Source organism: Artemia sp. Qi Xiang Cuo, chromosome 3, assembly GCF_049724085.1.
Source record: "Artemia sp. Qi Xiang Cuo chromosome 3, ASM4972408v1, whole genome shotgun sequence".
NCBI lineage: Eukaryota > Metazoa > Arthropoda > Branchiopoda > Anostraca > Artemiidae > Artemia > Artemia sp. Qi Xiang Cuo.
The window spans coordinates 89,080,300-89,105,773 of NC_142796.1; the positions used below are offsets into that span (position 1 = coordinate 89,080,300).

General features: G+C 36.2%; 1 protein-coding gene across 2 annotated transcripts in view; it reads right to left on the reverse strand.

Moving 5' to 3' along the window:
• Positions 1-15,024: 15,024 nt before the first annotated feature.
• Positions 15,025-25,474, reverse strand: part of Atg18a (Autophagy-related 18a) — a 70,282-nt gene continuing 59,832 nt past the window's right edge. For both annotated transcript variants that reach the window (XM_089086708.1, XM_089086707.1), the window contains one exon: positions 15,025-17,133. In XM_089086708.1, the coding sequence (XP_088942834.1) occupies positions 17,012-17,133 (122 nt within the window). In that variant the 3' untranslated portion in view covers positions 15,025-17,011. The remainder of the gene's footprint in view (positions 17,134-25,474) is intronic.

The following is a 25,474-nucleotide window of genomic DNA, read 5'->3' on the forward strand; positions in this document are numbered from 1 at the left end:
ACTAATTAGAATAAATATCACGAGGTCCAAATAAATTAGAAATATATTGACAAGATGGTAGTTTCTCTAAAGTCTATATACTTTTAATAATATAAAGCGACCGCAAAGTCGTTAAACTAGAGTATGGAACTTTATGGATGAAATCATGTTCGAACACACCCAGAACTTGGTGCAAGGTGGCGCCAGTGAAAACGCAGTTCAACTTTATCCTAAAGCTGCCTTGTTTTTCCACTAAAGTTAAATATTCTTCATTGGTTAAAATTGAGCTTTAAGTAAGGTATTGTTAGACGAATTGATACCCGATGTATTGAAGAAATGCCGGTGAAAAGGTAGTTTGACTTCGACCTAGAGTGTACCATAATCATAGCCAATCTTGAAAAAAAAATTATAAATTAAACAAATATCAATAGAAACTAACTTTTATTTAAGAAGAATTGCCAAATCAATTATTGACACAGAGTTCAGATGCATTAAACATGCAAAAGAAAATATCATATACTCAGTGGCAATGATTATTGTGGATAAATAAAGGGAAGAAGTCTTCGCGAAAAAAAATGGAACGTCAAATACGATTTAAGAAAATATGACGAAAAATCGTATAGTTTCGGAATACGATTGGCAAATAAACCCAAATATCGAACCGTAACAGGAAAATTGGGAATAAAATACAATGCGAGAAAGGATTAGTACCTTCAATATATGTAGAAGCCATGTGGCTAACGATGTTAGCTGTTCGCATAATAACGCAATCTATATTCAAAACCCTAAAGAATAAAACAAAGAGAAATTAGGAATAGATTACATTGCAAGATAAATTAACACATATTAATTTTAGAATTAGACAGGAAGGTGCAATTAACGAAGGCCATCATAATTTTCATTGTTCACGCAGTGGCCCAAGAGGACATAAGGAAGGGAATCATACCTAAGCATGGGAACTACCCCCAAAATAGTCATATTGCATGAGAATTATGAATTCTCCTATTCACAAGGAGACCGAAGATTATCACATACGTGGAACCGATGTGGAGCGTCTTCAGCTCCTTCTAAAGGAATATTTAGTCGTTCACGAGGCTGAAGCTCATTGATTCCACTAACCATGAGTATTTTGTTGACTCAAGTTATGGAAAAATTATGAGACCACGGAGACAAAACCCAGAGGAGGATTGTATTGAGCCAAGTGAAATGCAAAACCTAAACCCGGAACTCCCTGATAACCCTAAAGCAAAAAATAAGGGAGGACATAATCGAGCGAATGGGAGTAGAGGTCCTCATTCGTGCCATGTCCAATCCCAAATTTTCACTTAATTTTTTGTGCAAGTCCATACAGCTGCAAAATATATTTCTTAAGCGGTATGGACACGTATAGACAATAAAGATTTGTAAATTTATGGTAAATCAAGACCTCTCATATAAACCATATTGCCTACCTCGCAAATAGTAGTAGAATAGAAAAGTAAATGTTAAAGTAGATGAGTGTTGAATAATATTTAAAAAATGTAATGAATGTTGAATATGTGCCAGATGCACATATATACGTGTATACCCATAGTCACCAAATCTTGAAAATCTTATAGTGTTATTTTTTGTAAACATAATCATTTTCCCTATGATAACTTTGCTTATATCACAGTAATCTAGTGATTGCTGTAACATGCATGTAAAAACATGAGAGTTGCCCTTAGTTGCTCTCTCGTTGAGTTTAACTGTACTCATACTAGAATTGATATTATTCATATGTCTAATCACGACTATTATTTCAAAAATAGTCCCCGCATGGTATTATGTATATTGTATATTATTGCTATATGTGTTATAACTTGTGTAATTATAAAGAGCATATGATTCTGCCCAGATATTTATATTCTAGGAAGCAGAGTAACCAGTGCAAATTAATTATTGGTGTACCAGCAGGCAACATGGATACAACCCAGTAGCATCTACTTTCATCATTCGTCAACCACCGACAAGTACTCACCAAGGTAGTCTCTAAGACATTATCCAGATGGCATTCCAAGTCACCCAAGCCTAGTACCAGGTAATCTTATCTCAAGCAGTATTGGCAAACCAAGAACCCCACTCATAGGCATACATTTGAATTAACAATTACCTAGAGAACCACCCCAACCGCAACGTCGTTAAACTACGTGGAGACCGTCGATAACTATCCTTAGACGGCAACGGCCTTAAGATTTAATGTTTGAAACACCAAGAATAACCCTAGGGTCAATCCATAAAGGATCATGCATCTTAAGCCCCAATTCAGAGACAATATGTTGAACCAACATCAAAAGCTTAAGTTTTGACGCCATCAAATCATCATTAAATGTCGAAAAACCTAACCATCCTCCATGAAAAAAAAATGATCAATTAATGGGAAATATAGACTGTACGTGCTTAAATCTTTCCCAAAACGAAGTGTTCAGAAACGAGAACCAACCTGTTATTATTGTTTTAATCTCCAGAATTAAGCCCTCAATGATTGTGTATCATTTAACCGGAAATCAAAGACAATGTGTCGAGCCAAGGACATAAGATCAAGTTTTGATCCTGCCATAGTTAACGTTAAATGTTGTAACACAGCCCATAGTCCAAGATATGGACTGAACGTGAACAATTTACGGGAAACACAGACTGTACGAGTATTAGATTTTCCCGAAAAACAAAAGTGTCCAAGAAGAACTACCAAGCCAGTGTCCAAGATACCCATTTCATGTAATCAACTCCCCTAGGAATATGTACCCAATAGACATTCCAACATCCCTGTGAGATCAAACCCGCGTATTTCACATGACCAACCATGCACGGACAATTTTGTGCGATAGTCATACTTATGAACAATGCAAACCCTTATCCCAAGCAGCAAGTGACAAAAAGTGAAACACCAATAATACAAACAATACACAATTAGCCAACCTACTAATTAATCGAATGGAAGCCCAAAGTAAGAGTGATAACGTATGTGAGTATTATAGACATGTAGAATGATGAAGTAAGTGTAAAGTCTTATGTATCTAACTAGTAACTTTAACAAATATTGTTAAACTTATCATAACACAGATGAAAATCAGTGCAAGCTACCTTATTCCAGTGTTGCCATCAAACATTAAGTTAAAAATGTTAACGTGTGAAATTTTTTTTCTCCTCCAAACTAATTTTAATTCATACATATCAATGTATAGTTGTTAGATGTTTTAGATGTAGTTAGATGTTTTTGATGTCAAATAACTATCGTACCAATATAATGTCAGGTGGAAGTATAAACTAGCATTAGAAATAGCGAATATGTACCACGTTAAATAATGAGATAATTACGAAAGTGGAACTTAACTAGTTGGAGCCGTGTAGAAGTATTAGCATATCAGGTGGAGGAATTTTAATATTAGGTGAATAAAAAATATAATCGTATCTATATAACGTCAGGTGGAAGTATAAATTAGAATTAGAAGTAGCAAACATGTACCACGTTAAGTAATAAAGCAATTATTAAAGCCGAACTTAGATTAGTTAAAACCGAGTAGAAGTATTATCATATCAGGTGAAGGAATAAAAATATAATCGTGTCATTATAGCGTCAGATGAAAGTATAGTCGAGTATTAGAAAAGACAAAATGTACCATTTTCAGTGATAAGATAAACGTATCAGGTAAAGGTAAACTTAGTGTTAGGTGGAGGAAACAATAATTACTACGTAATCATATAACCTACGGTGTTAGTCAATAGAAACTCCTTGGCCCTTTCGCCAATTAGAGTGAATAGGTGATGGACTTTAAAGTAATGTTATCACATATGTAGTCTAATAGAGCAATCGGGGATTTGTAAAAAAAAAAAAGTAGAATAAATTTTACCAAAACAGAGCCAATTCAAGCACTAAAATAAGTTCTTTCAATGAAAAATCAAAATTTGAAAGTGTAAAGAGAGAGCATAACACAACGATGAGGACATCGTTAAGAATGGGGAGGATGATATGTAATGGAATCAATTTCCAAGACCCCGGAATTTTCCAAGTAAAGAATACCAAGAATATAAACCCAAACAATTTAAGTAACAATTAATTGTCAAATTTAAAAAATAGCGAGATATTGTGTTAAAATAGAAACTATGAAAAAATCTGTCCCACAAAAGAATATAACAGCTATAAATATGCAGAATAACCAATTTCACTTGACAATGTAACCAACCATGTAATCTAAATTTTGAGATGGAAATTCCAAACGATCGACAGATGGTCTCTTAAGATAAGAAATAAAACGAAATGTTCCGCTCTAATCACAAGGTATAAACCTTACAAATATTTTCTTGAGATACAAAAATAAAACTAATATTCCGCTGAAATTACAAGGTAAAGCTTTAAAAATATTTTCTTTAGATACAATACAAGAATGTGCAGCTGGCTTTAATTATAGAGGACAAACTTTGTTCGACTCAGAAAAATTCCAAAGTGAAGTCTTAGAGAGTAATAAATCGTATCAAAATCTAGTTAAAATCAAGTAGCCCATTGGTGCAAGCCAGTCCAATAGTACTGTAGGACAACTAGTGCAGCCAATAAGGACTGAATAAATATACTTTTAGCAACGCCTAAACGTAACCTCCGGCATAGTTGCAGAGGATAGATAGTTAGGACTTAACCAAATTTGAGCCAGTCTTTTAGAGTTTTAGTTGAGTCTTAGTCTGAGTTCAGTTTGAGTCTTACACCAGTCTTATAGCAGTTTTTTTGATCAGTCTTTTACCATGACTGTGTTGTAATAAACTTTTGAAGTGTACAAACTCTGAGTGATTTTGTCTCAGTACAATTTGTTATTTTGTTGATACAATCAAGAACTCTGCGACTATTATGTAAGTAACAATAAATGCATTATTATTTTATTTCTTTGTCTTGTGTTAATATTTCTCAAGCTCGTTAGTCCTTGTGGCTCCACTCGCTCCTAAGGGAAACTAAAACTCATCAATCTGATTTCGACTCAGTATGGTCGTTAATATAAGCCCTCTACACGTACTCCTAGATTAAGCTCCCCACTCTAGAAGTTCAGCCTCCACTCAGGTAACCCACTCGCGGACCGCTAACCAAGAGCTTAACTAAATTTCCCATTGAATAAATTAATCGGAAATTCTCCATTGAGAAACCTCAAAAAGGGATATCAGAATTAGTCGTTTTAAAACCTCCCCATTAGTATAAACTTTCATTATAGAAGTGGCACCCCCAAAATTCACAAAACCCCCCCATTAGACTATAGCCAGGACAGATTGCGGCAATCAGTACCTTACAACGTGCGTCAACCCAATTTGTACAATCCTCCCCCCAATAGACAAATTATTTACCGACGTGAAAACCCAAATACTGGCCTAAGCAAATAAAATGCAAGAATGCTTTATCGAAATCCCAAAAATTTACCAGCGGGAAATACAAATTTTTCAAGCCGACGGCAAATAGTTAATTGGCCGACAGGAAATGAAAACTTTTCAAGCCGACGGCATTGGCAGTCAGCGCCAGCAGCCGGCGCTGTCACAGCTAGAGATTCCACGAACATATCCGAATACCTATTGCAGTCATCGACGCCTGAAATAAATCCTCAGGGAAACGTTTCTGGCCCCTCAGAAATATAAATTGGACCCAGAGGGCGCCTAGAATGTTGTATAGGTCCAAACTGATAGTAGTACTGTCCTGTAGCGATAGTAATAACAAGTTACCTATATTTAATGATTTTTGTGTAGCAAATGTTTACTTTAAAGCCTTAATTGACTCTGGTGCTACTGCGAACATCATAAACTCATGCGTATTTAATATGTTGCCTCCGCATATTAGGCGACAAAGAAATTTTAATAATCCCAATTTAACTAGCGTGACAGGGCATAATTTGGATGCAAGAGGTTCAATTCGCCTGGACGTAAAAAGGGATAATAGGATTTTTCCGACAAATTTTATAATATGCGATAACCTTACGTACGAAGCCATTTATCGGCGCAAATTTTTAAGGTCTAATAGAGTACTATTAGACGTAGCTAACGAAAGGCTTGTCTACCCGGCTAAGGTAGGGGAAGGAATTTCTACCTTAAGAAATCGTAACAGAGGTTACGAAGACAACGTAACAGTAAATAAAATTTCTAGCGGTATAATGTCACAATCTTTTGAACCTCCTGTGTCGCAAGGAGGACATGGCATAACCAGAAATTTGTTCAATTATTCTGAGAGACATTGCAGAGATGAAGTAAATTTAAATAATAAGTGTATTGAATCTGCGAGGATAAAAATAGGAGATATGCAACAGTATAGGTCAAACGAAATTAAGAAAATATCGGAATTATGGAAAAACATAGTAAAACCCAACGTGACGCCGCAAGATGCCGCAATGGCGCAGCAAAGCGCCAGTATGAATCTAATAGACAATGAAAATAAAGAGATATATTACGGATTCGCGATACGAAAAACAAAGGTCCCTCCCAAAACAATGCAAATAATTCAAATATCACAAATGATTGAACCAGTAGATAGTAAATCTGAAATATGGTTTGCGATCCCGTCAAATGAAATTCCTGAAAATCTGTTATGCGAAGAACAGATTATATCTTACGACAAAGGAGAGGGTTTTATTTGGGTAACTAATAACCAAAAACGATACAATTACAATAAAAAAGGGGGCATGTTTAGTCCAAATCCAAGTTATCTCGGAAAATGATTTAAATAGATAGCAAAATTTTAAAAGAAACCTAGTTAATAGTATTAAAACCTTTAAGAAGAAATACCCTCTAACTAAATCGCAATTCTTAAACAAATTTAATATTGACAATATTACGGAATTAGATCTTAAGAAAAAATTATGCGAATTATTTTGTAATTTAAAAGATTTTTTTTCCGCATCCTATTATGACATTGGACTTATACAATTTTATGAACACTCAATTTTAACGACTGGTGGTCCTGTCGCGAAACAGCCATATCGTGTGCCGTATAAGCAAAAAGAATGGTTAAAAAATAAAATTCATGAATTAGAAAAAAATGAAATTATACGCCCCAGTATAAGTCAGTATAGCGCACCAGTGATCATTGCACCAAAAAAGAATGGCGACCTTAGACTTGTAGTAGATTATAGAGCCCTTAACAAACAAGTAGTTAGCGATAAATTTCCTCTACCAAGAATAGATGAAATTCTTGACTCAATTTCAAGCAAAAACAAAATTTTTACTTCTTTGGACCTTACCCAAGGTTACCACCAAGTGAAAATAGCCGAAAAAGATGTACATAAGACTGCATTTTCTACGGCTGAATGCAGTTCATACGAATATTTAAGAGTACGTTTTGGACTTAAAACAAGTTCAAGCGCGCTATGTAGGCCATTATTGCATCTATTGAGAGGATTAAAAATATCATTCATTTTGTTGATGATGTTACATGTGTGGACGAAAACGCTGAACAACACTTAGCAGCATTAGCTAAGGTGTTCGAGAAGTTCAGACAGGGTAATTTAAAATGCCGGCCTGAAAAAGCAAATTCATTTAAACCAAAAATCGAATTTTTAGGAGTAGTAGTGACGTACGGAGAGATATCTCCAGACCCTGACAAAATAAAATGTGTTGAAAACCTCAAACCCCCTAGAACTATGAAAGAATTAAGAGGAATTTTAGGTCTCACTGGCTACTTTAGAAAATTCGTGCACAATTACGCCCAAATTGCGAAACCCCTCACGGAATTAACTAAAGGGAACTCCCAAAATGTTACCTGGTCCCAGGAAGCTCAAACTTCCCTAGACCGTCTCAAAAAGGCACTCACTTCTGAACCAATATTATCACTTCCTGATTTCGAAAACGGACAATTTGCGGTCACAACCGATGCTAGTTCAAAGGGCATTGGCGCTATTCTTTCGCAATAATCCCGGTTGAAAACCCTAATCCTCTAGAGGGAACGCCTAAACAAAAAAAAATAGAAAAATTAATATGCTATTCGAGTAAAACTTTATCAAAAGGCGAAAGTAGTTATTCCGCCAAAAACTTAGAATTGTTATCTATAATCCACCACTTGGACAAATTTAGACACTAGTTAATCGGTAGAAAATTTATACTACGATCAGACCATAAGAGCTTGCAGTACCTGCGCACATTTAAAAACCCCACGGGAATTCTAGCTAGATGGATTATGAAAATTATGAAAATCCAAGACCTAGATTACTAATTTGAATATTTAAAAGGTAAACAAAATGCAGCTTGCGACTTTTTGAGTAGATATCCAGAAAATATTCCGTCGGAAACTGAGGAAAATGAAGTTAACGCTATCAATGCTAAAACTAAACATAAATGTAAGAAAAACAAAGATAAAGACACAGTAAAGGAAAATAAGGTTAACTATTGTCCCTTGTCTTTAGAAAATATAAAAAGAAAGCAAAAAAAGGAAGAAATGTGTTCAGCACTTATTAATTATTTTGTGAATGATGATGCGTTACCAGATAAATTCAAAACTCTTAACATCAATAATACCTGTATTACCCCAAAACTTAATAACACCTGTATTTGAATATTTTCATTCAGATATAGGTGGACACTTAGGAGTAACGAAAACTTTCCATAAATTGAAAAAATATTTTTACGTGCCGTCGGGAATAACAAAACTTAAAGAATTTGTAAGTACATGCAAAGCGTGTAACTTAAGAAAAAACCCCCAAGCTTATCCTAACCCTCCAATGGGAAGAGTCCCGGTAGCGAGATTCCCCTTTGATATTGTATCATTTGATTTATATGGAACCAGTGGAGGCTTGCATGCTTCCAACAGAGGCCACACTTGTATTCTTTCGGTTATAGACCATTTTTCTGGTTTTACTTTTGCAAAAGCATTAAAAAATCAAGGCGGTTACGCCACAAGTAAGGCGTTAGCGAAATTATTTTTAAAATTTGGCATCCCAAATTAGGTTTTAAGTGACAACGGAAGCAATTTTGTTTCAAAAGTAACAAAAGACTTAATGAGTATCCTTAACATAGAGAAATTGGTCACATCGCCGTATCACCCACAAGCTAATGTTACAATAGAAAATAGGCATAAAATTTTTTCGAATGTATTACGCATTTATACAAAAGACAACAGGATCGATTGGGATCAATTCTTAACTTATTTAGCTAACGTAATCAATATTGCTCATTCAGAAGCAACTAAAGACAATCCATTTTATTTAGTTTTTGGTCGTGACTTTAGAATACTGTATGATGAGATTATTGAGTCCCGACAATACGACATTAGCTCGGAGGATTACAAACAAGAATTCATAAATAGGATGAGGAAAACTTATAAGATAGTTGGGCAAGAGTTGTAAAAATGTAAAATAAACCAAGAGCTAAGAAACCAACCCGAAGTCAAGGGGAGCATAGAATTCAAAATAGGAGATTGCGTCTACCTAAGGAACGAGGCAAAGACGAAAGGCAAAAAACTTTCCAACAAATATTCTGGACCGTACAGAATAGTCAAAAAGTACGATAACGATTATACTTTTAAAATAGAGAACCCCGATAGTGGAAGAACTTACAAGGCGCATGTTAGCCCAATAAAAAGAGCAAAATTTCCAGAGAGATGAGTATCACGTCCCTCCTCTACTGATTCGTCAGATGCCGAAAACGAGCCTCCTAGATCGAGATTAGCAGAGCTAAACACCTTTAATTCCAATCAAGACTATTTCGAGAATGAGAGCGACGTGAAAAAATTTGAAGAATTTTCTGCTATGCAATATCTAGTGATTACAAAAAAGAAATCCCTAATACCAGTAAGAATAAAAACGCCAAAAGATCCAAAAAGTTCATCATCAGAGAGCGCAGGAGAACTAGATTATACGATATCTCTGACAAACCAATTCTTTCCTGCTAGAAGTTCAACCCCTTTTCCCCCCGAAATATTTCCAGATGATATGGTTTCGCCTGCAACACCAATAGAGAGGCCCCTGTCATTTCAGGAGGAATCGAACAGAGCTGTAGAAACTCCTGCTATAACCGTAAAGAAAACTCCTCCCAAAGATTCAACTAAAACAAATCTGCGAGAAGCTATGGATTTAATAAATTTCCCAATAAAAACGAGTCAAAGCACTTTGCCTAAGAATAAAACTCCCAAGGATGACCAGCAAGGACAATATCATGATATAACTGTGTCCAAGGTAAAGCCTAATCAATGGACTTCCTTGAAGAAAACCCTAGTACAAAGACTGCCACATCCCCCTGAATCCTTTGCTTTTATACTACGGAAGCGCCTTACAAAAACTTTTTAGTCCTCTCCAAACATTAAAAACCCTTTCACTTTTCCCGAGGTATAAACCAACGGCGAGGTCTTGGAGACTGATCCTTCTTCTTCCCGAGAATTTGAAAAGAACGAGCAAGAAGAAGGCGAAACCTCAAAAATGTAAAATGCACCTTCAAAAACTTATTACACAGAATCATCAGGAGCCTGTTCCAAAGATTCTGGCGGTGACTCAGACCCTATAGTAGTTAAAGAAATAGGGATATAAAGACCGACTTCAGTAGCCGCGCATGCAAAAGAAACAAAATTAAAAGTACAAGAATTTTTGAAAAAGCAATACAAAAAGTTTTATTTCATTTCGCCAGAAAAACCGAAAAAGAAAAAAACGCAGGAAGTCAAGGAGAAAGTAACGACACAATCGGGTAGAACGGTTAAAAAACCTGATAGATGGAATTACACTTAATTAGTATAGGATTAAAAGATTTTTATGGATAGGCATCATAAAGGAATAATAATTTGAAACTTTTAGCTCACAAGTAAAAAATCATACAATAATAAAAAAACGCTATAGAAAAATTTTGTTCAACATATATCATAGCTTCATATGAATCAAAATCGCCTGATACCGTCTGTTCAACATATATCAGTTCCCAAAAACAAATTCTAATTAAAAAGTCACATTGCATATAATTAATTCGAATAATTTTCTTTAATATAAAAAAGTCTACACGTACCATTCCAGCACGATGTATCCAGTCCAGCTGAAAGAAGTCTTGATAGGAAGTACTAAACGAGAAATATTCTTACACCTTAGAAATGATCTTTGGTTATTTTCCGTTCCTAAAGAAACTGTTGGAACTTTGCCTTGTTATAATAATACAGAAAGAATAGACCCAAGTTACAAAACAGAATTACTGTTACAAAATGTGGGTACGATAACTATAAAACAAGGATGTCGACTTGTAACTAAAGAGTCAACTGTTGGAACGCCGTTAATTACCACGAGCACAAAGATAATAAGTCCCAAAATAACCAATTTCAAGGCGATATGGTCCAAAATAGAAAAGAATAAAGGGACATTAAGGCTTACAAAAATAAGAGAAGCATTAGATTCCCAGATCCCCCTATTTACAGATGAAGACCAGAGATTAACGTATGTGGATAATAGATACGGATTGTTCTCAACCAATGTCTAGTGGAACATACTACTGACCGTATGTTTTGTATTTGCGACTTCCCTGACCATAAGAACCTTATTGACTTTTAATTATAGAAAAATCCTGGGACTAAGAAGGCGAAAACTAAGAGAAGAACACGGGGAAACGGCTGAAATGCAGAAGTTCAACCCGGAACCCCATGAGAACGTCTAAGCCAAGAAAAAGGGAAGACATGAGAAAACGAGTGGTTATAGAGGTCTCCACTCGTCCTTGCTATGTCCTGTTCCCTCATTGTAAGGTTGTTTACGTAAAACCGTATGGCTATGACGCTGCAACATGCGTTTCTTAAACAGCACGGACGTGTGTGAACAATGCAGGCATGAAATATGTTGTAAAATTAGACCTCAAATTTAATAATGTAGCGTAACTTATATTCAAATGGTTATTTTAAATCTAATACAGAAATAAATGAGTGCTGAGACAGATTAAGTTAAATTGTGTGTAATAAAGTATGCCGAGGAAAATAATAAGGGACATTACTTAAAGTTAAGAGAAGTAATCTCTTATATAAGAGAAATAACAAGGCCAGTTTGTTAAAAATAATATATGCATATGAACATTGGCATATGCTTGATATTACCTTGTAGTATAAAGTTAACCATTTATTGTAACTAATCGTATTGTTTATTATATATTATGACTATTTGATTTTAAAGAACATGTGATTCTGCCTCGTTATTTTTATTACAGGAAGTGGATTGACATATTGGATATCGATCATTACAATGAGTTGGCTAGTGTAGATACAAACTAGTAGCATCTATTTTCATCATACCTCAACCAACGAAGAGTACTCACCATAGACTCCAGCCAATTTTCATCCCAGCTTCGTCTACAAAAATTACAGTTACCTTTTGATCGTTGTTTCCTCGACCATGAACCATATTACGCGTCAGGTAACATTATATTTGAATCTCAGTATCCAGTACATTATCGAACTATATAATCACATAAATTATGAGAGCCTCATCGACCAGTACAAGATATAAGTACAAAAATATCGCCTTTGATAATCATTATGAACCCATATACCATATGACCGTATAATTATGATATTTGATGACCCCAAAAATTATTTACGTGTCACAGACTCACCCGTCGAATCCCTTTCGACCATCTCTCGGAATCCATCCTAGCCCCTCTATGTGAAAAGTTCATATTTCTGTTATCCTATAAATGTTAAGAGATAATTTCTGACAAATGGACCTGGAAACCAGCCACTGAATTACGGAAACCCAAATTAACGCCAATGATTAACCCCTTAGAGATAATATACTCCTTCCACAAGTTAAATACAATACGTTAAAGAATTCACCAAAGTTTGATGTCGACCCATTCCAAATCCGTACTTCAATTCCCCTGTGATTAACCAAGGAATCACCGCAAAGGTTAATAGACGCAAGCCAGGCACGAACAATTTTATAAGAGAACTGTGATCCATAAGTGCACGAATGAACAATTTTATACGAGAAATACATTCTCTATGTGCCTTAAAATATTCCAAAAATGATATGCTGAGAAGAAAATGAACGCACTCCAAGTGTTCGACCCCTTAATGATAAGGCACCATACGAACTATCAAAAAGCAGGTGAGAATGAACTCTCATAGCATATTCCCAAACCTGTAGTTGGAAGTATCATTTCCCATTTGACAATTAAAGAAAGCTTGTCGTGTGAACACAACCATGCTCGAACTGTTCCATGAAGAAACTATATTGTAAGTGCGTTAAAAATTTTACAAAGACGAAAGGAGTGAAGGACCATAATTTACAGCCAGAAGAATTGAGTACGCTAAAGAGACTCGAAGGTGATGAAATAGGTGCTATTTTACATACGTTACATCTTAATAACTTCGATAACTCAAAAATTTCAATATCTTATCATTAATGTTACGTAGCAAACATCCCCAGTGAAAGTGTGCTAATGTTACCAGTGAACGTGGTAAACCCATAAAGTGTGTTTTAAATCGTTCTTATAGGTAGTGTTAGATGTTCAGATAGAGTTATGTGTAGCGTTGTCGTACTATTCATTTAATGTAGCGTAGATAGGAAGCAGTGTGCCCTATAGTCAGCAAAATCAAAAAAAAACTTGTAAAAGGTGAATTCTCACAAAAAAACCTTATGTAAAGGTAGAATAGCCCCAACCTTGTTGGAAATGTAAAAGTAATCAGTGTTAGATGTAGAAAAAAAATCTTTAGTATAGTAGCTAGGCTAGAACCATGAATAATCTTAGTCCGGTAGATGAATTTTATATAAGGATGTATAATAAAATAAGAAAAGTAATAGAGAAAATTTTTAACACTCTTGATTAAGCTTAAATAGAAGTATAAAATAATACAATGTCAATTACAATTACGTAGGACAAATAGTAAATAAATCGCAAATATTTAAAAAACCCAAGGGCAAGCAAATCCTAATGACGGGACGTCATTAAATAATGGGAAGGGTAATATGTACCGTGAGTAAAATGTGATATATTTAAAATACAATAAAAATTCCTTTTTTCTAAAGATAGTTCCGACAGAAATTAAACGTCCCCTAATTGAGTTCAAATACCGTTTCCAAGAGTCTAAATTCTTAATCAGCAAAAAGAGAAATTGCATTTTAGCTTCAGTCAAACAATGACGCTAGACGGTTTTGAATTTCGCTAAGATACAATGTTTTGCAGGAAGTCTAAGTTATAAGAGAGTGTGAACGTTGAAATCATCGGAATATTTAAAACAAAATTATTGGAAAAATATTCCGCATAATGTAGTGAGTTTGCGAACATAATTACAAAAGAACGGCCCCCTCCACAGGACCTGGGCCAATCGTGAAAAAAGCTAGTAATGCGCAGGAGTTCTATTTGTGTGATATAGTGAAAAAAACTGTTTTTCGTTTCAATTATGGATTGTCTCTATTGCCATCAATATTACCTTTGAGGGCCAATTTATCCTTGCCTATGTCGTTGTCATTTGAAGTGAACCACTGCTGTACACCTAAATATGTAAGTCATAATAAAACTATTGCTTTTCTATTTGTGTTTATTTTGTTTTATATGTCTATATCTAGTCGCACGACAGGTAATTAGTTCGTATGTCTCCAAGGTACGTGCTCCCAGGGATCTGATTTCTACATAACATTAGAGGTAATTGATTTCCAGATAACTCAAGGAAAAGAGGTTACATTTATATAGTTACACATATTATTTTCTCTCAAAAATCGAGGGTGGCGCGGTCATAAATTTACTTCACTCCCCATTGCTGTGGCGCGATCATAAACTTAATTTTCTCATTCTTTTTATAGCTTGCCTAGCCTATTAAGTAGCTTAAGAAAATTCACCCCAGAAGAACTGGAGCGATCGATACACCGCTTTAAATCATAATATTACATATGGCACAGCCCTTAGCGCTATAAGTGGCGCTATCGGATAACTTATAAGGTGTAAGTTCACAGCCTTAAAGCATAGTATTACATTTGACGCGGTCAATCTTTATTACCACAATTAGTATAGCCGTAAAGTTTATCGCTACAAAAATTATGCTCTCAATCTCTCAAGGCATCTCTCAAGGTGGTAACAAGCCCCGCTAACTAGTTAGACTATTCCTCTGTTAACTCTGAATACCTGACGAAAAACGTATTTATTAAACATAAAAGCTCTATTTTACAAAAACACAAACATTATGCGTAAACTATCAACTATTTATAGCAGCATTATAGATTTATTCATCACAAGCTTTTAAAAAAAAACCCAGGAGCGGTAAAATACATGTGGGTGGTCAAATTCATGAGGGTAAAAATAAAAACGTATCGAAACAAAAGAGTTTATCTAACATTTTCATATTTTTACAGAACAACGGAAAAAAAATTCTAAGCTTTTGTGGGGTTTAAAGGGGGTTTATAAAGTAGCGGTGTAAAACAATTTCTTATCGCATAATTTGTAAGGAAGCCCGATGAAATTGACTTGAACTATTTTCATAAGAAAAAATTGTTTCAATAATTTTTACTTACGGTAACAGTGTAAGGTAAAGGGTAACAGTAAGAATTATAAGCTTTCATTTCAGGAGTTTAAGAGAAAATAAACTTTTTAAAACTAATAAGATGCAGATATTCTACTTTTTCATCTTAGAGTCCGACATGGATTAAGAAAAATCGGGGAGTCAGGCACTCACAAAAAAATGACATAAAAAAAACTATGGCTGCTACAAAGCAGTGCACTATTCAGTGGAGCAGCATAGATCTCTACATCATTTCCCTTGATCAACATATTACATTGTTTTCAGACAGGTGTAAGACGAAACTTCATATCTAAAAATCTGCTTAGTAGAGAAAAAGAGGCAAACAAAGATACTTATAGGGTCTAAATAATTTCTTAGACACACTGCTTGCATTTACAAATTAAAGAGAGAAATACGGGTATAATTTAAAAAAAACAATAGAACAAAAAAAAAAAAAAAAAAAATTAAATAGTAAAGTTTGAATTAAGATGAGTGTATATTAAAATGTGAGTTTTATTTATTTGTTTGTTTTTTGTTTCTATTTTTTGTCGCTTGTGTATTGTTTTTGTCTTTTTCTTTAAATGATTTAACTTCATTTTTTTGTTGTTGATAAAGGCTCCCAGACGTGGAGGCGATATATTCGGATTTTTATTATTTAAGGTTTTGTTGTTGTTTTTTCCTTATGTATTATTCCACTATTTTATTTAAATTATAACCGTTTTATCTCTCTTTAACTTATAAGGTCTATGGAAAAGGGTCACATATTGTCTACGAAGGGCGCATCTGCAAAGTATATTTGCAAAACTGTAGTGCCAATCAATCAAAGCTATCTTTAATCAGCGTCCCATATTGTCTGTCAACGGACAGCATCTACACACTTCACACTTCCTCACACTTCAGTTGACTATAGTTGAACTGCAGTCATCTTCAAGTATTTTACCTTCCGCAGTCACAGCTACTTTGATCATTCTACCCTCGAACTCTTTTTGACTTTCCATAACTGAGTGAAGCAAGCGCAAACTCAGTAAACTACCGCAGTTTAGATGCCAAATGCAATCTAAGTGAATACTGAATTGATGAACGCGAGGCAGTTAAACGTGCATCTAGCATTTAAAAAATGAGCCATACACAGCAATGACGGTAGTCAGTAATCTGTCCGTTACTCGGGTTCTCATTGGATCTGTATCTTCTGTTACCATGGCCCCATTTTTACGAGGATAAGACTCGAACTCATGTTTATCTCCCATCCTCGCAAAAACAACTACTTCTTCAACAAAAAGGTGGATTTCTCCATCCAATTCTACTCTTGTCTTAAGGCAGAGTTCAACAAAAGCTCTTAATCAAGTTCAATAAGAGATGGATTAGAGGAGGGTGGACAAATCCGGCGCAAAAACACACATCCATGTGGATGCAGTATTTTCATCCAGCTCTTATCCCCCTGCGAGCCCTAAGTATGTCTACGAAATAGGTATTAAATTACCTTTGGTAATCACCATAACTTAAGTTCTACAATAGCCAAATGAAGCTAGCAAAAAGCATAGAAGAATTGTTTTCATTTCATTTTACAGAATAATCCTGGATTTCCCCATTTTCAAAGGTTAAATGTTGATTTTTATTTTACTCGAGTTGTTGCATCATTGGGGGGAACTCATTTTCATCACCTAGTTTCAAATGATCAGCATTGGCAGGTGGCGATTCGGCTGCTAGGGCTATTTCTTTTGTCCTTTCTCGTTCAACATCTGGAAATAGAAATGAAAATTATGTGAAACGTTGGAAACTAAATAGTAACAATATAGTAAAATAGTCAAAAATGTTAGCAGAAAGTGCAAAGACAGTATGTATTTGCTAGTATATAATAGTATACAGTTACATAATTTTTTTAAATTGAGACAAAATTTTTCTTTATTTTTATCATTCCCAACAGTAAATAGCGACAAGGAAAATATTTATAAAAAATAAATAGGGACAATATAGTAAAATAATCAAAATTGTTAACAGAAAACGCAAATAATAGTATATATTTACTAGTATATAATAGCATACCCTAAAATAATTTTTTGAATTTCATAGGCAGCGCAATAGCGCTGCCTAAGTAAAGAACGATGTGGGCACAATGTATTATTCATTTTTTTTCGTGGTCCTAGACCAGGGCACTTCGTATCGAAGGAGTTGTCATAGAAACTTCGAAAAGGGCTTATTCGATTGAAAATTGGAGTGGTTAGTGCCCTTTTTAATATTCGAAAGTGATTGGAGGGCAACCAGCCCCCCCCCCATCCCCATCCTTTCCCCAAACACATCCAATAAAAATTATGGGATAGCCATTTTGTTCAGCATTGTTGATTTCCAGATAGAAAATATGTTTTCAAAGAGGTAACAACACTACAGTCTCAGGGGCCAGGTCTTATGGCTGTTCTCTGACTGCATGTAAGGACGGTGCTCTTGCAGTAAATCATTTATTATTTTTTCCTTTAGACGTGTGTACTTCGACTCAAAAAAGCTGCGGTTGGAACTTCAAGTAGAGCTCGTCCGGCTGGAAGCCGGAGTTCACAGTTCCCTCTCTAGAAGTCAAAAGTAAATGGAAAACGACTAACACCAATTCCACGGACACCATGTCCTCAAACACGTCACGTCAAGATTTTGAGATAGCCGATGTTTCTAGTGAAGTGGTTTTAAAGATAGAAAATATGTTTTAGAAGGCAACTAACACCCCTTCCACTCCCACCATTTCCCCAAACACATCCAATCAATATTTTGAGATAGCCATTTTGTTCTACGCAGTTTAAAGTTCAGGAAATTATACCTTTGTGCAGGACACTCCCCCCACAGTCTTCAGGGCAAGGGTTATGTTATGCCCTGGGGGCATATCGTCCCCTGAGAGCGGTTTTGTCGTAACTAAGGTTTTCAAAATTCCGAGAAAAACGACTTTGAAAATTTCACCTTTGCTGGAACTTACACGGTACAACCGATTTTCTTCGCAAATACATCAAAAAAAAAGAGAAAAATAAAAAGAAAGGTCTCCCCAATATGAGATGGAAAAGGTAAAGTTTTCATTGTCGAAACTTGAAATGAAATACAGATACGCAAATCCGCCCTTGACGAAATGGGAGTAAACTTAGATACGATAAAATGGTGTGGGCTGCCTATTCTTTTCAACATGAAGATACGACAAACGAGTTCTTATGCAGCAATACTATTTGAAAAAGTATAAAAATTAAAAAAAAACTTCAGAAACGTTTATTTTTTGTTGAGTTTCTTTGCCGGCCGCCGTTTTGCTTCAGTGGAATCCTCCTCTGGACAGGAATCTCGCGTAGACGGAGAGGCTTCCAAACGTTCAACATCCCCCTTGGCCTTGTAGTACTGTTCAATCTTGGTTTCAAAATACTCCTTGTCTTGGTTGGGGATGAACTTCAAGAGATACTTGGCATCTTTGATTTTCGCCTCAGGTAGATCAATCTTTTGCCACAAAGTTTGGGCAAAACAAGACGTTCCACAACACGGACAGCCGAAGTGTTGGGACACTTTTTAACCGAAGTACATTCTTGTGATATACTAGCCATTTGCAAGTCTCCAGAGAAGGAAGTTTTGAACCAAACTCTCTTAGCGTTATCCTGACGGAACTCAAGTTGTTTTACCTTTGAATACGGTACAAACGAGTACTTGTACAGCTTTGCTGGCTTTTGAAAGTCAAAAGAACTTTGACTGGGTCATTTGCAGGACATTAAAAGGATGTATCCTTCTTACTTTCAGTAACTTCCTCACCAGATCTAGTGGGGATAACAAATCAAGATGCTTTAGCCCCCGCTCAATAGTGCTATGTACAGCATCAACCTCCTGTATACTGGAATGACCTGGTTCACAATACTTCATAACCACTTGTTCTAAGCGCGGAAATTTTCTTAGAACATCTTGGATGGCGAAACTTATAACTGAGTTTCGGTTCTGGGACACGCAGGAGTCCGGCCAAGTAATTAACTGGCAGATATCAGGGTAAGTATCAAGGACTTTTTCCAGTATGGCCACTAGTCCACTAGCTATTTCGTTTTCTCCACGTCCAGCCTCAAACTCGGACCAAATGCAACAGTATACCTAATTGATTTTCTCTCCAGTCCTTCTCTGGAATGAAAGAATTGCCGTGAGGTTGATTGTAGTTATCTTCCTTTTATAGAAAAATGAAGAAACATAACCCCGGGGCAGCGGAAAAACATTCTCCAGATCAAACCAAGCAGGGGAATAGATAGGTTTGACCTGTCCACGTCACGTTCAATCTTGGTCTCAATTTTACTTTTCACATGAGCCTCATACTTGTCTTTTACTTCCTGATCCATTTCAATTCGGTTTTCTTCACTTACACGTTTTTCCTCGCATACATCAAATCGATCTGTTTTCGGAATATGAAATGACAAATTAAACTGCGTGTTGAAGATATCACGATACTTGAACTAACTAATATCATTTCTTGCTAGTTCTCTGCAGTATTCCTGATACAGTTCATACATTTTGCGAATGTTTAGATTTGCCTCCAAGAATTTTCTGGTAGACTTGGCTCGAGTATAATGCGATTCAACGCACGGGAAAGATTCAATATTCTTTTTCACTAGTTCAATGTCCTCGTTACTAGTTTTGATTCGAGGTACCTGTACTGCCTTTGGATTTGGCACTCCTGTTGTAGCAACATTTGAATGTGCGTAGTAAACTCTTCTCTCTGAAACATCAAGAGTAGCCAAATAAAATGTCTTGCAAATCCGGACTGTTTTCCTGTTAAAGACAAAATAATATCGCAGTGTGCAACTCCTGCGCGTCTCCGCTTTCTTCTTGGTTTTAGTCTTAGTTGGAACGGTCTTAGTTGTTTTCAAGTAAAACATTTTCTTCATATCCTTACTTAGTCTCCAGAAATCATCAAAAATCTTTTGTCTCTCTTCAGAGGCAATAGCCTGACTGCAATTATAACGACAATCCTTATTGCAAACAACATCCTTCACTTTATTCTCTTTCTCATGAGTTTTCTGGTTGATAGGATTCATATATACAGTACCAGAGTTTACTGCTGCCTTGATCTTTGTCTTAACCAAGTTCTTCGTATCTGAAATTCTTTCTCTGGCCTTTTTACGTAAATTAGGATGATCCACTGTATTGCTTTGACTATTTAGATCTGGCTCGGTTGTTTCTTGTACAGGTTCAGCATTATTGGGAATCTCGAGTTGCTCCTGATTTTCTGTTGCCACTGAACCTGTTATGGCACTTCAACTAGAACAACAGCCAACACTGACATTAACCTCTGAAAAGAGATCATAATCCACATTTTCTTGAAGAGCCTCAGCTACTTCCTGATCAGATTCTCGGAAATTTAGTTCTGAAAGGCTGCTTGCATCTAGTTCAGTTCGATAGAGAGGATCACCGCCTTTTTCTGAATCAGCAGATAGATCTTCCTCGCTAGAAAAAACAAACAAAAAACTATAGCTTAAGTCTTGAGTACACCAGTTAGAAAAGTTCAAGGGGGCACACTTGTGCCTCTTTAAAGAGGCGACCCACAACAATGTTAAGCGATTTCCGGTCCTCGCGGTCGCTGAGAGACGGCGGTGATTGCTTTTTGTAGCCTAAGCTCAAACTAAGAAATAAGCACACTTTCACCCCCCCCCCTCCGACTTCATCTTCATGGGGGAAAGTGAGTCGGAAGTTTCGACCCTCCCACCACAGTTGTCCGATCAACAGTTGTCCCCCCTTTAACGTTGTCCAATCGGGCTGAAATTTAGAGGTTAAGCTTTCCTAGGGCCTGTGAGCTTATCCTAAAAATTTCAGCTCAATCCATCCACTCTTTCCCTCTTTTCTAAAAACCATACATAGCCACTTAGGCCTAATTTTCGTCAAATTATTTTTTTTTTATCTGCCACACCTACAGGCTCCACTTGGCAACGGATCTGGGTAAATAAGGACTCATTCAAAACGGAATTCGAACGGTTAGGACCTATTTATATTTTCAGACCGAAAAAATTATCCCCCGAGTTTACATTTACAAAAAGCCTCGTTTTCCTATAAGAGCCCATGTTAATTTTTGAAATTCCTAAAAGCATAGTATTTCATTGTTAAATTAGATCAAAATAGTCCTCTTAACCTGACAAGACCGACATCAAGCTTCCAAAAATTCCAGCTCTTTCCCAGAAGTTTTTTTTGTCGAAAAACGAAAATCTTACTTTGTATTTGCTTCTGTATCTTTGTATCTGCAAAAGAGGCTGCAAAAGCGGGGAGTTTGGGGGGCGGCAGCCCTCCAACTGTACCTCCTAATCCCTGTTGGTTTTAAGGTTCGAACTTGTGACTCAGCCTCTTTAACTCTTTAGAAAACGTAGTTTTTTTTTCAGATAATACTACACAGGGGCGGATCCTGGGCGGATCCAGCCCTCCATCTAGGGGGGGGGGGAATCTCGACAAAGAGGGAGGGTGTGTACATAATTTTTTCGGTACTTTTTAAACACATCTTTTGATCTTTTTCAAAGCTTACAGATTCTACCTCATAAAATCCCTAAAACAGTATTAAAAGTGGGGTTTTTAGTCCGTCTAGGGGAGGGGGGGGGGATCTTCATAATATTGTAATTGCACCACACAGTAAAGGAGAAGCACTCAAAGATCATTTCTGTAGTTAGATGGTTGTCAAGCTCCTGTATGTTGTGTGTGGGTCAGATCACTTAGATCTTTAAGGGTGTGTCCAAGCTTGGCAGCTGAAGCTACACGAAGATCCAGAGCTGTAAATTGCTTAACAGACAGGCTGCTGCATTACAAGGAAACACTACCAAAATATGACCATATCCAAGATTTATTCTGACCACTGATATGCACCAAAAATCATAACAAATCAGGCAGCCTATTAAATAGGCTACCTGATTTGTAGCCGATATAATATTTTGTTCCAAGAGTATATCAAATTTTAATATACTCTTGGAACAAAATATTAGTCAATTCCACAAAAAGGAGGTACCTGGATTCCTGCAAATATTGTGCAGCTTGTGCGGATGTAAACAATGTCCGTTCGGGTCTCATTGTGAAGCTTTAACCAAATCTTTTCTTCTTCAAAAGTATGCGTTGACGGAATAACGACAAAAATGCCCATGTAATTTTCCCATATGAGGTACGAAAAAACCGCTCTTAACAAAACGGCAAAATGTGAGATACGATAAACGAGAAATCTAAAATTGGGGCACTTCTAGCTGAGCTACAACAAAATGGTTGACGGAATCAGATAGAGCAAAAAATTTCACGTTAGATGGCAGTCCTAACTCTCACGCCCACCTTTTCCCCAACACACATCCAATCAAAATTTTTAGATAGCAATTTTGTTCAGCGTAGTTGATTTCCAAATAGAAATTATGTTTTAGAGGAGGACACTCCCCCACAGCCCTCAGGGCAAGTGTTGTAAGTTATGCCCTGGGGCATATAAGGTTTATATAGAAAGTTGTTGTAGATATTTCAAAAAGGGCTCATTTGTTTGGAAATTGAAGTTGCCCTTTGTAATAGTCGAAAGTGAGTGGAGAGTAATTGACCCCCCTCTCACGCCCACAATTTCCCTAAACACATTCAATCAAAGTTTAGAGATAGCCATTTTGTTCAACATAGTTGAAAGTTCTAGAAATTATGTATTTAAGGATGACCGACCCCTCAGAGCCCCCAGGGCAAAGGTTGTAAGTTATTCCCTGTGGGCATATAAGGTTTTTATAAATAGAATTGTCGTAAAAACGTCAAAATGGGCTCATTCAGTTGGAAGGGCTAGTGCCCTTTTTATTAGTCGAAAATGATTGGAGGGTAACTAACCACCCTCTCACGCGCACTATTCCCCCAAACAAATCAAATTAAAATTTTCAGATAGCCATTTTGTTCAACGTAGTAGAAAGTCCTGGAAATTAGGTAATTGAGGATGACACCCCCCCATCCCTCAGGGACCGGTAGAAAGTTATACCCTGGGGATATATAAGGTTTCTATTCAAAGCGTTGTCGTAGGAACTTCTAAAGGGCTCATTTAATTGGACATTGAAAGGGCTAGTGCCTTTTTTAATAGTTGAAAGTGATGAGAGAGCGACTAACGCCCCTCTCACGCCCACCATTTTCCCAAACACATCCAATCACAATTTTGAGATAGTCATTTTGTTTAACGTAGTTGAAAGTTCTGGAAATTATGTCTTAGAGGATGACAACCACCCTCACAGCCCTTAGGGTGATGGTTGTAATTTATGCCCTGGGGGCATAAAAGTTGTTTATAGAAAGCGTTGTCGTAGAAACTCAAAAAGGGCTCATTTGACTGAACATCGAAAGGCCTAGTCCCCTTTTTAATAGTCGAAAGTGATTGAAAGGCTTGAAATTTTTATAGTAAAGATCGATGAGGGTATAACGTATTATTTTTGTTGGTGTTTGCAACAAACATAACTTGCACTTTACTGAAAAAAATACAAATGACTGTGCATTGTCAGTTTAATATACATATACTGATATTTAGCAATCAAATGTTGATATTATTTGATTTATTAAAGTTATAAAAGTAAGAACATTTATATATTTTTTTTCAGTAAAGTGCAAATTATGTTCTGGCCGTGGGAAGACATAGAGGTTTTGAGCCCAACTTATGTTAGTTAATTTCTGTTCGTTTTTGGGTTTCATTTATTCATCGATGCTGATTTGTGGTAGTTTTACGCTTGGAAAATTATTTGATTTTGTTTCTACTCATTTTTGGTTTAATGAAACTCTTTACTTTTCTTTGAAAAACTTATTTTGTGGAAAAAGTTTTTTCAATTAATCAAAATAAAAAGGAGAACAAGTTTTAGTTTCCTAAATTAAAACTAATTTTCTTTCATTTTACATAACTGATAAAGCATACAACATCTCGTAATCACCTCGATCATTAATAAGACTCTTCCTCCCAGGGTGAAGGATAAAATATTTTTCAAGGTATGAATATTTAGACCATTGTATTTTTCTTAGTTCAATGTCGAAAACTACTTAACTTAGACAATTTCTTTGTTATACAGAACACAAAGATGTGTTCAAGGGGGAGATGGGTTCTGTATTTTGCTTCCCATCACCTCCCCCCCCCATATGAAGGGTAGAGTATTCATGTTTGAATAATCTACCCTCCTGCTTGCCATTCATTCATGTTTGACAACTTTTTTTTGAGAAAGATTTATATTTACTTAATTTACATATAACACAAGGATGTATCCAAGGGAGAGAGAGGATGAGTGGAAGTTCTGGACTTTCTCGCGCCCGGGGCAAAATCTTGAATAGTGCCTCTCCCCTCCCCCTGTCCTAAATATTCATTTATAAAAATAAATCTATTTATCTAAATCGGACTTTTCTTGCTTTAGCATCAGCAAAATTATTAATTATCCCGTCCCAATTAATTCTGTGCGTTCTATGCTCATTAACAATAAATCATTTGTTCGCTCCTGGCCCATAGTCGACCTGACCTTTCTTACTAATTGACGTAAGTGCTGACCTCGCAGCCCCGAAAAATTAACGACAGCTGAGAAGAAGTTGAAAATGGACGTGCATCTGGAGTTCATGGGATCATGGCAGAGATGCTGAAGAAATTCCTTCGAGTCTGCATAACAGTTCCTACTGGTCTCTTTAGTCATATGGAGTAACGAAAAATTCCCAAAAGCTTGGACCAGGAGCATACTGGTAAAACTCTTCAAGAAGGGCTATGCGCTGATCTCTGGAACTGGACGGGCATAACTTAACGTCTGTGCCTAGTAAAGTACTACCCAGAGTCATATTACAACGCCAAAGAACACCCCTAGAATCACACCTCTGGGAAGAGCAACACAACTTTGCTCTGATCTTATTTTCATTCTTAGACTAATGGTTCGACAGTCCAGAGGATGGGACATAACACCATACAAATGCACTTCATCGATTTTGAAAAGGCATTCAATTATGCTGCTCAAAAGAATTTACGGAAGATTTTGGATTATTACAGAATGCTTGATAAACTAGTCAAAATGATAATCGCACTCTATGAAAATAGTGAATATTGTGTGCGCATAGAATTTTGGGATAGGCGTTTCTTCAAGATAATCTCTGGTGTCAAACAGGGATGTATCC